The sequence below is a fragment of the Scheffersomyces amazonensis genome (assembly GCF_036850825.1).
Source record: "Scheffersomyces amazonensis strain UFMG-HMD-26.3 chromosome Unknown RJT21scaffold_1, whole genome shotgun sequence".
Taxonomy (NCBI): domain Eukaryota; kingdom Fungi; phylum Ascomycota; class Pichiomycetes; order Serinales; family Debaryomycetaceae; genus Scheffersomyces; species Scheffersomyces amazonensis.
In genome coordinates, this window is record NW_027042741.1 from 1,965,544 (window position 1) to 1,978,601 (window position 13,058).

The 13,058-nt window shown below is 28.8% G+C and overlaps 6 protein-coding genes and 1 non-coding gene across 7 annotated transcripts; 4 read left to right on the plus strand and 3 right to left on the minus strand. All coding sequences in view use genetic code 12, as the record gives it.

Moving 5' to 3' along the window:
• Positions 1 to 414: 414 nt before the first annotated feature.
• On the plus strand, positions 415 to 5,386 carry RJT21DRAFT_117586 (uncharacterized protein). The gene has a single exon (XM_064880753.1). The coding sequence runs from the start codon at positions 556 to 558 to the stop codon at positions 5,317 to 5,319; it is 4,764 nt and encodes a 1,587-aa protein (XP_064741266.1). The 5' UTR covers positions 415 to 555; the 3' UTR covers positions 5,320 to 5,386.
• Positions 5,387 to 6,780, minus strand: PZF1 (Pzf1p; the record flags this gene model as incomplete). The annotated part of the gene is made up of 1 exon (XM_064883297.1): positions 5,387 to 6,780. Exon 1 carries the CDS (start codon positions 6,716 to 6,718, stop codon positions 5,387 to 5,389), a length of 1,332 nt encoding a protein of 443 aa, XP_064741267.1. The 5' UTR covers positions 6,719 to 6,780.
• Positions 6,781 to 7,544: 764 nt separating this feature from the next.
• Positions 7,545 to 7,618, plus strand: RJT21DRAFT_t12. Its single transcript has one exon. It is a non-coding gene; the product is annotated as a tRNA-Val (tRNA).
• Positions 7,619 to 7,753: 135 nt separating this feature from the next.
• On the minus strand, positions 7,754 to 9,021 carry RJT21DRAFT_13160 (uncharacterized protein). Its single transcript, XM_064883067.1, has one exon. The coding sequence runs from the start codon at positions 8,565 to 8,567 to the stop codon at positions 7,836 to 7,838; it is 732 nt and encodes a 243-aa protein (XP_064741268.1). The 5' UTR covers positions 8,568 to 9,021; the 3' UTR covers positions 7,754 to 7,835.
• Positions 9,022 to 9,259: 238 nt separating this feature from the next.
• RJT21DRAFT_117589 (uncharacterized protein) lies at positions 9,260 to 10,193 on the plus strand. The gene has a single exon (XM_064880754.1). The coding sequence runs from the start codon at positions 9,477 to 9,479 to the stop codon at positions 10,137 to 10,139; it is 663 nt and encodes a 220-aa protein (XP_064741269.1). The 5' UTR covers positions 9,260 to 9,476; the 3' UTR covers positions 10,140 to 10,193.
• Positions 10,194 to 11,117, minus strand: RJT21DRAFT_117590 (uncharacterized protein). The gene has a single exon (XM_064880755.1). The coding sequence runs from the start codon at positions 11,053 to 11,055 to the stop codon at positions 10,213 to 10,215; it is 843 nt and encodes a 280-aa protein (XP_064741270.1). The 5' UTR covers positions 11,056 to 11,117; the 3' UTR covers positions 10,194 to 10,212.
• Positions 11,118 to 11,174: 57 nt separating this feature from the next.
• On the plus strand, positions 11,175 to 13,051 carry RJT21DRAFT_13157 (uncharacterized protein). The gene has a single exon (XM_064883064.1). The coding sequence runs from the start codon at positions 11,338 to 11,340 to the stop codon at positions 12,946 to 12,948; it is 1,611 nt and encodes a 536-aa protein (XP_064741271.1). The 5' UTR covers positions 11,175 to 11,337; the 3' UTR covers positions 12,949 to 13,051.
• The last annotated feature ends 7 nt before the right edge of the window (positions 13,052 to 13,058 follow it).

The window sequence follows — 13,058 nt, forward strand, 5'->3', positions numbered from 1 at the left end:
ATAATTTAAAAAATAATTGAATTTTATTAAAATTGGATAAAATGTTTCAAATATTCAATAATTATACAAGTAAGTGGTATAGTTTCAAAAACACATAAGACTACAAAGACCAATTAAATGTACTTTTCTTAGATTTAATCGTCTTAATACATTGTATAACAGTCGATTGTTTGGAGTGGACACTACACTAACCTTCAGTATATCTTATACTTCTTATCAATGCGTACAAACACAGACTCAGGATTAGTTTCATAATTTAAGTAAACATCCGATAATCTTCATAAACTATTACACTATTAAATTATTAGACCACAGTTAAGATATATATTTCTATATTACTTATTACTTATTACTTATTATTTATAATATTACAATTAGGCAATTTGCAACCCATGAACGGCATAGTTATAACCCGCACTATTATTTGAGTTTTAGCTTTTACAGGTTAGTTCGAAAAAAGCTAACTCAGTCTCGAAGATTACCTATAGTTAACAGCAGTTAATCCACCAACCAGTCAAATTAGATCAGTAATTCACTATAAATATCACTATTAATATGAGTGGAAGTGGAAGTGCATACAAGTACTTGACCAAAGAAGTCATTGAACAATTTGGTGGGTCAGGTACAGAAATTTTACTTGAAATATTAGAATCAGTTGAAGAATCAAATCCCGATAGTGAAATATTAGTAGTTCAATTATTTACAGAATTATTACTTGTATTAGATGAAGATGGAATTGAATTAAATGCTCTTGTAACCTTTTTATTTTCTGCCATAAGAAATGATATGATAGCTCGAGTATTTTGTCAAGTAATTAATGTATTCCCAGTTTCAGAACATATTAAAAATTTATTACAATTAATTACTAGAAAGGAAAATGTTATAAAACCTGAAACTATTGCAATGTATATTGGACAAGATAATCTTGGAGATCTGGAAATTGTTCCTAAAGTTTCATTAATTAAAAGTATTGGTAGTAAAGCTCGAGATCAATTATATTCTCAAAAGAAGTATAATTTATTACATGAAGAACTCGAAGGATTTTCTAAATTTATTACAGAAATTTATTTTATTTTAAAAGCTGATGATACAGAATTTCAAGTAGATTATGCTATTCAAGTAATTGAAAAATTAATTGGTCATTATAGTTTAGATCCTAATCGATGTCTTGATCTTTTATTTGAAATTCTTGAAAGTCATATTGTTTCTAAACATATATTTTGTATACAATTATTAAAGAAATCAAGATGGTGGCCAATTGAACCAAGTGATAATTCATCACTTGAATCATTATCTAATGGAGGTAATGAAACTGCAGCTAAAGCATTAGGTTTAAGATTAGTAAAATGTCCTCGAGATCGGGATTTACCTGAAACTTTTAAACTTATGGTGGCTATATTTATAAAGGAAGGATTTATAAGTTTTGGATCTTTATTTAAATATTTTAGTCCTAATGATGAAGAAATGAATAAATTAGAAAATGATTATAAACAAATATTAGATGATGAAGTTAATAAAGCCGGAGCTAATGCACTTGCACTTGCAGCTCCATTACTTGATGATGAAGATGAATTAAGTAAACCTAAGGAAAAATCTCATGATTCAACTAAAATTATTAAAGATCCAAAGGAAGCTTATGAAGAAAGTTTACATACAAATATGAAATATCAATTTTTAAGATCATTTCTTTCTACAGGACTTTATTATCCAAGTATATTTTTATTAACTAAATATCCATTTTTAGCTTATGCTGATAATGAAATTATTCAATTATTAAATCGAGTACTGTCCCAAATTATATCTTCATTTTATAATGAAAAAGTTGAAACTTTTACTCATGAAGAATTTCAACAATTAGGTACATCTAAAAGAATTGCATTTTCAAGACCACAAAATTCTGTAGCATATGAAGAATTTCCTTGTACAGAATTATTAAGTTTTAAAGCAACTATAATAAGTTTTGGACAAAAGAAATTCCGATTCTTTTATGATACATGGACTGAAGGTTTACCTAATTTACAAACAATTGATGATTTATTTAAAGTATCTCGAGAATTTTTTAAATTCATTGGAGTTAATATTTCCAAAGATTTATCATTATTTGTTAGATTATGTGAAATAATTTCTCAAGATTTAACTAATAATTGTAATGGTAATGAGAATGAAGAAAGGAAATTAGCGTGGTTTAATTATTTTAGAAATTATATATTACCAGCCATGACAATTATTGAAGAAGATTCTATTGCAATAGATAAAGCTTATCAAATATTAACGTTTTATTCATTAGAAGATAGATTTAGTATATATGGAGAACTTCATCAAGTACTTGCTAAGAATAATCCTTATGTTAAAATGGCTTATAGTAAAGCAGAAAAATCTACTAAAAGTATATTAAAGAGACTTTCAAAAGAAAATGTTAGACCAATGATGAGAAGATTAGCTAAAGTAAGTTTTTCTAATCCATTACCATGTTTTTTAACTATATTACAACAAATTGAAAGTTATGATAATTTAAATAATTTAGTGGTTGAAACAGCCAGATATTTTAGTAGTTATGGTTGGGATAATTTAACTACTGCTATATTAATGAGATTAACATCTCCTGGTAGAACAGGAACTCAAGATAATGGAATGTTAGATCGTCAATGGTTACAATCTTTAGCATCATTTATTGGGAAAATATGTCAAAGATATCCTCGAGCAATAGATATAAAGACTTTATTACAATATTTATTAAAATCTTTTCATGGAGAAGATAATATTGGATTAATTGTATTAAAGGAAATCTTTATATCTATGGGAGGAGTTCAAACTATAACTAATTTAACTTTACAACAAATTGATATGATAAATTGTGAGAAATCACTTGAAAAATTAGTGTATAGAACTATTGATGATGCACGATTTGAAAGATATAAATCAGGAGAATTTTTAATTAAGACTCTATTAGAAATAGATGGACTTAATGAATTACTTGTATTATTATGTCAATATCAAAATCAATTAATTACAATTGCTAATGCAAATGAATTCCCTCTAAAAGTTTTATCTAGTAGAATAGATGATATTACTGCTGTAATTAGATTATTTCTTACAGTAACTAATTTCTTTGGTAATTTAAATCAAGTTAATAATGTTTATTTACCTATTTCTGATTTAGTTACTAAATATGGAGTATCTACTGAATGGGCATTTGAATTATGGAGACCATATCTTAATAAAGATATAGAAGAAGAAGAAGAAAACTTAACAGAAAACTTATCAGAAAGCATTGTAAGTATTATTCCAAATAATATCTTAACAGATTTACCTCCAACACTTGTTATGACATTTTGGAGATTATCGTTAAAGGATATTAATTATTCTAAACAATTATATGATACTGAAACAATTAAATTACAATCAAATGCTAGAAGTCTTAAGGATTGGATTAATATTAATCTTAGAGATAAAGATGTATCATTATCAGCCATTGATAAAGCCAAACAAGATTTATATCAAAATGAACAATTCTTAAAGACTTTACCTGAAGAAAGTATTCAACATGAAATTCAAAATAAGAAAGTTGATGATTCATTAGTTAAACTTTCTTTAGGATGGTTTTCTTCAGATGATAATGATAAAGACAGACTTACTGAACAATCAACAGCTTTCTTGCAAGCTTGTATATTACCTCGATCTATTCATTCATCATTTGATGCAGTGTTTGCTTCGAGATTCTTATTTAAACTTCATGAATTATCTCCTAATAAATTCTCTCTATTAACTATATTTGATCATTTAATTAATAGTAAGATCTTATTTGGAACTTTATTCACATTAACTCCATCAGAAGCAGAAAATTTAGGATTATTCTTTGCCGATATCTTATATCGATTACATAGTTGGACTAAACAAGATATATTTGAAAAGGAAGCTACTAATCTTATAAGTCAAGAAGGTATAATTGTAAATTATGATGAATTTAGAAAAATCTTATTAAACTATCATGAAACTATTTTAAATGATATTGCTCAAGCATTAGATGTTTTGGAATATATGTGTCGTAGAAATGCCATTACATTTTTAAAGAATCTTTTAGGAATATATCCTAATGTTGAAGATCATTGTGAAAGAGTCGTTGAATTAATTCAAAAAGTGATTTCTGAAGAAGATAGAGAAGATTTAAAACTTTCTTCAAGTGCCTTAATTGGTCATGTAAAATCCCGATCTAAAGAATGGGTACATATTTGGGATTTTATACCTATGGAAGAAGAAGAGAAGCAGAAATTGATTGAAGAAAGAAATCAAAAGGAACAAGCTATTTTAGAAGCTAAGAAGAAACTTGAAGAAGAACGAATTAGAAAAGAACTTGAAAGGAAGGCTCAACAAGTGGCCAAGGCTAAAGAAGAAGAAGAGAAGAAACGGTTGGCAACTCAACTTAATTATGATTCTCAAAAGCCAGTATCTAGACCAGATTCAAGAGGTACCAGTACTCAAAGAGGTCGATATGATAATTATGCCAATACTAGATCAGATAATAGTGTACCTCCTCATTCAGATGATAAGAAATCTCTGATAACTAAGGAAGATCAAAAGAAATCATCTATTCCTATTAGTGTAGCTAAATTTGATGATGAAAAGAATGGAGATAAAAAGGAAGAAGTAATTAAAGTTGAAAAAGTTAAAGAAGTAAAGGATTCAGAACCTCCAAAGAGTAGTAGTAGTCAAGAAGGAATCTTAACCCCTCAAGGTAGTCAAACCAGTAGAAGTTCTACACCAGATAAATTAAAGGACAAATTGGCTCAAGCTAAGAAGGAATTAGAAGCTAGTCGTAGTAGTACTTTATCTAAAGAAGATGTAGTAGATCGTAATGTTCCTATCAAAAGAACTCCATTACCTCCTCAACATGAGATCAGAGCTAATGATTATAAATCTCTGTCAAGACAACCAGGACAGAGTCAAGATCCAAGGGGTCAGAATAGAGGCTATGGCCAATACAATAAAGATAATTATACCAGGAACGCCCCTAGTGGACCAGGCAATAGTAATAGAAACAACAATAACAACAGCAACAACAACAACAATGGTAGTAATAATAACAATACTACTACTAATAATCGAGCAAATAGAAGTGCAAATGAACCAGACTCTTCATTACCAGTTCCACCACCTCCACCACCACCTCTAGCAAGTGGTAGAAATGATGGATACAATAGAAATCAAAGATTTAATGGAAGAAACGATAGAAATTCATCCAATAATAGACGATTCGAAGGTAATAAGAGAGATGGAGGAAATTATCATGATCGAGGTTATGATAAAAAAACAAGATATTAAAGTGTATATTAGTTAATAATCAATACAATATCATGTATAAAATAATACATATAATTAATTAATTAATTTAAGACTTATCGCCCGCTTTAAGTCTTCGAAGTTCTACATCTATAAGTTCATCTAAATTATCATCATTAATAGGCTCATTATCCGTTAATTTTATCTTTTTGAGTGGAGGTTCTTTCTCTTTCTCTTTCTGTTTCTCTTTCTCTAAGGAATTTAAGAATTCTTCCACTTTCTTCAAGTGCTCTTCGTGCCATTTTAAATGTCTTGAAAGATCATGCAGTCGCCTGAATGCTCTATCACAATTTGGTTTAGGACATTGAAGTTTTCTCATAGAGAAATTCTTCAGAATTAACCCAATAATTGATTCAGTTCCATTCATTAATTTACTATTTAAAGTATCAATCGAAGTATGAGATTGAGGAGAATCTGATCGATGATCTTCAAATTCTTCATCATCATCATCTTCTTCACTATCAGAAACAGATTGATAACCTTTATTTTTTAATCCTTCTAAAGTATTAAGATCCATATTTTTATCATCATCAAAAGAATTATTGATATTTTTATCAGTTTCATTTAATAATTCTTCTAATTTAAGTTTATCTTGAATAGTTAATAAATCATCAGGAATATTTCCATCATGAATCAAATTATAATGTTCAATAAGTTCGATTTTTTTGGAATATCTTGAAGTACAATAATTACAATTCCAAAGTTTAAGCATTTTAGATTCATCATGACTTAACATATGAGATTTAAGACCCTTTTTACCAACACAACCTTTACCACAAATAGCACATGTTAATTTAGGATGTTCAGTTTTAACATGAAATTGTAAAGCAGACCAAGTTTTAAAACTTGAAAAACATCCAGTATGATCACATTGATAAGCTGGAGCTTCACTATGATGTTTTACTTTATGTTGAGCTAATCTATAAGGTCGATTAAATTGTTTATTACAAATTTCACAAGTTAATTTTCTTTCATGAATTGAAAGTATATGATGTCTTAATGATTGATGTTTATAAAATGATTCTTGACATCCTTCAACCGTACAAATAAATGATTTTGTATGAATTATTTCATGACGTTTAAGATGTTGAGGAGTATTTACACCTTTACCACATATAGAACATCTAAATGGTTTTTCTTCATCAGAATTATGAGATATTAAATGAGCATCTAAATGAGATTTTCTTAGAAATGATTTATTACATCCATCTTGTGAACATATAAATGGTCTTTCTCCTGTATGTGATCTTTTATGTTGTTCTAATAATGATGGTTTAGAATATGCTCTTTCACATCCTTCAAAATTACACACAAATTTCTTAGGTCTCCCTGATCCCAGTGACGTCACGGATGTCACCGATGCAGTATCGACTTCTGACATGACATTCAGTCTCCTCTTGTTATTATTATTATTATAAAATTATTATGTATGTTGTATCGTAGTATACCTATAGAGTTATTACAAATATAATGTATGAATAGGATGAGGTCCTAAATTTTTTTTATATACACGCACAAACAAAACAAATATATATGCAGCTATCTTCTTTAGCGAGGATAACTTTCTGGAGAAGTATTTCTATTACCGACAGGTTAGTTGCACCGATTAGTAGTAGAAGTAAATTGCATATGTCTCTGTTATCATAGTTATTGCACGAAGAGATGTGATAAAAGTATATATATATGTATATATATATACATACTATTTCTGCAAATACTAGAAGTGATATATAAATTAGGAGAATACACCATATAGAAAAAGAAACATCTGTTGTGTCTGAGTATATTAATATAGATGGATCTATTAGTAGCTCATGATGTAAAACCTATTACTTACTGTATCCTAACATACTTATGGTATGAGTGCCTCTACAGCGTATTCTTTCTTATCGTTAGTCACCTTATTTCCAAATTTTGCTAGATATCTACACAATTTATATCATTTCGCTTTAGTGTTAATTGTAATGCTTGTAAATAAAGTTTCCCTTTAATATTATAAGCGTATCATGTCAAACTAAAGGTTGACAACTCTTAGGATGTATGTGAATTTGGAGGTAATAGTTTAGTTGCAGCCAAATCCTCTATAAAAGACGACATTTATTTGGACATTTTACGACATTTCCTGCATATAGCACCAAAACGTGATATTTATCACGTGAAAAAGACACCTTTGCAAAAAGTGAAGGAATTTATGTTCAACAACAAAAGGTTTTGTGGTCTAGTTGGTTATGGCATCTGCTTAACACGCAGAACGTCCCCAGTTCGATCCTGGGCAAAATCATTTGTTCGTTTAATTTTTCATTTTTTTTTGAAAAATTGTAGTCTACATGTCTAAGCCATTACTAGACTTTCAGCTTATCCTCCCTTTATTATTGAATATTTATAAACTTTTTCTCTATAAAATGAATTAGAAATAGGAATACACAGTAGATCATAAAAACATAAAATTGTCGTAATTATAAGTTGGTTTATAAAATGAATTATACATGAATAAGAGTTTAGAACTTTCTCCTTAACTTTAGCTTATTTGAATAGATAGTTAGTATTTTTCGAATATAGATTGGATCTCGATTTATTTTTTCCCAATTCATTTGTACTTCCAATTGAAGTTCAGGATTATTTAATTTATTAATTGAATTCATTATCCATTGAATTTTTAGTTGGTGGTTTGGCATGTCTCGAAAGATGAAGAAATAGACTTTACATAAATCATCTAAATCAATTAAGAATTGTAAGATGTTTGATAGGTTAATGGTTAGACTATTCTCCATGTTTAACAAATAGAATCCTGTTATTTGGGTTTGGAAGTATTGCTTTAGATTTTCAAAGTTTTTGCAAACCAGATTAGACGTTATCAAATAGTGTAATTGAGGTTGAATGGATTGTGCTAATTTTTCTATTAAGAATTGGTTGGTTTCTAGATCAGATACACAATTGGCTTCCCTTTCAGCTGTAATTTGTTGATATTCTTCGTCATTTTCTTCATTTATGGGTAATAATTGTAAGTTAATGAAAGGCTGGAATTGAGGAAACTCTTGTAAAAGGGTTTCGACATTATTATACCAGTTAAGGTAACTGATTTCATTAGATAGTACAGTAGTAATTTCAAATGGTTTATGATGTTTTATATGATAGAATTCTCCATCTATAACATTCGTAGGAGGAGATATGCATTTCTTATGGTGAGTTGAAAAATTATCTATAGATGAAGTGAATTGAGGAGAAAACATTTATCAGCAACGTTGCAGCTCAGTTCGTAATTATAAAAAGGAAACCCTGAAAAATTAGTCTATATATATATGTCAAAAATGCGTAAAAATTAGGAACATCAGATTATATAGTCTTCTGATCATCGATCTAATCTCGGACTCACTAGCCTTACACTTCAAGTCTTTATTTTCTGCTGCAAGCTTGCCTCATCTTTCCTAACTAAGGTGAAAATGTCGCGCACCCCAGCCATCTCCAGCTGAGATTTTGAGAAGGAGACATCATGCGGACTGCAAAAAGGAAAAAAGAAACGTGATTTAATGTAAGTATTTTTTTAATCACAATATACAGTCCGGTGGGTTGGATTAGGCTAAGAAATTTGGACCACTATATTAAATCGGTATTGAAATGTTTAAGATCTCTCTTGCTATTGGCTGCTACGGATCATTAATTAAATCGGTAATTAATTTCACTTCATTTCACCATTCTATTGCCACACTTTCTACTATGTTTTCTTGACGCTATCTTCATGTATTGATTAAAACTAAAACTCAGAGATCACATGATTACACGCACACGACAATTGCCTTATACCCGAGATCAAGATATAAGGTTGTTATATCACCAGTATATAGAACTTAAATACTTTATGTAGAATCATACGACCCCCTTTTCCAATTGATATATAAGATAAAAACTTTACTCTAAAACCGATAAGTTCCTGAACTATGAAATTGTACATGATCTGCACTGCAGCATAACCATAACCTTCAAACGTATTAGCTCCGTGTAAAATTCCGCCTATAAGCGAATCACGTGCGTTACTCCAGATTAATATTTCAGAAGATAGCTACAGCTTTTAGTTATAAACCGCAAGGAAGTCCCAGATTTTGTTGAATTTTCAGTAGTTTCCAAATTATACTAAATATAAAATGAGTGAAGCATCTAAAAGAATTATTAGTCACATGAATGATGACCATCAATTGGCATTAATTGATTATTTGGTCATATATGGTGAACAAGAATTGTATACTTTCAAGCAATCTTCAGTTAAGTTAACTGATGTTAATGAAAAATCCTTCACATTAAATTATGAAACTATTTCTAATGAATCAAAAAAAATCACTATTCACTGGGCTGATGCATCTGAAGCAGAAGTTTTAAAAGTAAATAGTTTAAAGGATGTTAAAGATAAATTGATTTCTATGGCTAAATATGCTGCTGCTAAACAAGGTTATTCTCATAAGAGACTTACCAAGGTATTACCTCCAAACAATCTTTTCGCTTTAAGCTTGTATATTTTAATACCTGTTTTAATTACTAATCATTTTAAACCAAAATTGATTCCTTCTTATTTGGGTAAAGATTTACTTTATCTTCAAATTGTCAAGTACATTCCAGCTATAATTTCCAAGAATCAATCTTTCATATTATATGTTATTGCTTTTCTTCATGTTCTTGAAACTCTCTTCTTTACAATTCCAAGATTAGTTCAGTTTAGAGCTCCTTTTAAACAATCGGTTGCTTGGATTATTATGGGTCTCTTTGAAGGGTTTGGATCTTTAATTAGAATGAACGCAGTTACATCAGACTAAAAGTCTTAGTATAGGACAGTATAATTCAATTGAATTAATTATTTACATTACACTATATGTATATAAAGTTTATCTAATGTTTATGCTTTTTTGATTCTAGATCATCTTCAGTAGTTAATGCTCGTTTATTTGTCTTACTCTCATTATCATTCTCTTCCTCTTCAGAATCATGTTCATCACCACTTAAATCTAATTCTTCACCTTCTGAGCTATCATCTTCATCCTCTTCATCATCTTCATCATCATCACCATTTGGTAATGCCAATATGTAATACTTTAATGCATTCAAGTAAAGATCATCTACAATCAATCTTGTTAAGTCTTCTCCATTTTTAAATTCTTTACCTGGCTTTTTACCAGTCCATCCAAACCAAGCAAAGAATGATTTCATACTTAATCGATAAGATTTTTTATCTTGAGTACTCCAATTCTTATTACCTTTGTTTTTTTGTTTAATCACTTGAGGATTTATAAGATTCAGATCTGTTGGCCATTCGAACTCCACTGGTTCAGATATTAATCTTTCTTCTCCATCCTCAATTATTGTTTTAAAACTCTTAGTTATGGTTTGACCTGCTATTAAATCATTTTTTTCACTAAATTTAATAGTAATTGTAAAATCTTTATAAGTACTAGGAGATATTATTGGATAATCAATATAAATATCATCAATAAATTCCAAATATTTTAAATCATCAACATAAATATAATCAGCAAAATCATCATTTTCTGCTAAAACTATATACCAAAATTTAGGAATTGAATTTAAAATATCTCTACGTTTAGAATATATAGCTTGAGTCTTCTTTATACGATAAATTTCAATATCCTTATCAATCTCACTCATCTCTTTCTCCCATTGTGCCAATTCATCCAAACTCCTTTGGAGTGAACGTGACTTATCCTCTTCCGACATTTTTTATTCCTATATAATCTGAAGTAGTTGTATAATTCCGTGAATTAATTTTTTTTCACTAATAGTCTGTCTGTCTGTCTTACTAAAGTTTCACAAGTGTCACGAGTATTAACTATCAAATAAGTTTTTGTATGGGCCATCATTTTTTCTGCTTAACTATGTGTGTGTGTGAAATTTCTCGGACTTTGACTTTGCCAGCCAGCGACACTTATACCATCCTATTCATTTAACTTATTACTTAAGCAATTTGGTGGTGATCTATTGATAACAATAGAAATCAAGATGGCCACCATGCTTAAAGAAAATAATATTATATCTAAAGCTTTATTAACTATCGATCAATATAAGGGGAATTTAAATAACCTTAAATCTTCTGTACTTGATAATGAATATACTCCATTAAATTGTCCTAAATACTTTTCTAGAACTTTAATATGGAAATGTTGTTTAATAACTGATAGTCTTAGTATTCATAATTGGTATACAAAACTTCATGATTCTCGTATAATATATCATCAATTAACTAAAAGAAATGATATGATTATACCGTGGTGGGTATTAGATCCAGAGTCACCATTTTTTCAATCAAAGGAATTATCTATACATAATAAATCAAATATTAAACGAACCAATTCAAGAACTTCTCGTTCAACCACCACTACTACTACAAATTCAGTATCTATAAATAAAATTCCCTTAACTAGAGTTAGCAATATTGATGATCCATTAAGAAGTCCAAATCGTTCTCCTGTTAGATCTACTAGATCTCCAACCCCTTCATTACCTTATCAAATCACTGAAGAAGATATAGAATTATTACAAATCATTGTATTGGATATTGAAAGATTATTCCCTGGTGAACAATTTTATCAATCAACCAATTCTATAACTCATAAAAGACATTTAATAGAAATATTGTATGTTTGGTCAAGATGTAATCCACAGGTGGGTTACAAACAAGGTATTCATGAAATTTTAGGACTCTTTTACAAGAATCTTTATCAAGAATCCATTGAAATCCCTAGAACTAATACCATATCTAGTGATGATGTAAAGATTCTTAATTTATATGATATTAATTATTTAAATCATGATTTATTTACAATCTTTAATAAGTTTATATTAACCAGTGGAATAATTTCTAAATTTTACGAAAGTGAAGAAGTTCTTTGGAAAACCATTGAAACATTTAACGTATATTTAATGAAAGTTGATCAACTTATTCATTATAATCTTTTAAATAAATTAAAATTAGAATCTCAATTATGGATTATACGATATTTTCGATTAATTTTATTAAGAGAATTAGGTAATGATTTGGAGACAACTACTTTATTATGGGATAAATTAATTGCTTCACCTCAAATTCATAGTTATGGAGGTATACCTGAATTATTAATGTTTATGATAATTCAATTATTAATTCAATTAAAAACTAATTTAATTACTTGTGATTTTAGTGAAAGTTTATCATTATTATTACATTATCCTATACAACTGCATTTACATAATCAATTAACTCGTCATGAATTTATTGGGAATCTTATAAAGGATTCACTTAAATTATATGAAAGAAAGGCGAATGATTTAAAATTATATGAATATGGATTAAAATTAAATAATATATATAATCCAAATTTAAGAATAACTATGAGTTATTCAGGTAGTGCAAGAAATAGTGGAGAAATTTCGGCAACTTCTAGTGCACCTGTATCAAGAAGTCCAACTCCATTAGCTTCTAATAATACTAGTAATAATAGTCATAATAGTCATAATAATACTAGTAGTTCAATAAATCACAAACATCCAGACCCCAAAGCTGAACAACTAAAGTTCGAGAAACTCAGACTCGAAATGAGACTTAAGAAGAAAGCCCAACTGATGCTAAGATAGTGATAGTGACCATAAAAGTAGAAGTAGTTTATAGACAGTGCTCATTTTTTTTGCATTCAATACACACCCGCCGAAAAAGTAAAAGTGCAAGCTAAAATAAAATTTCAGAT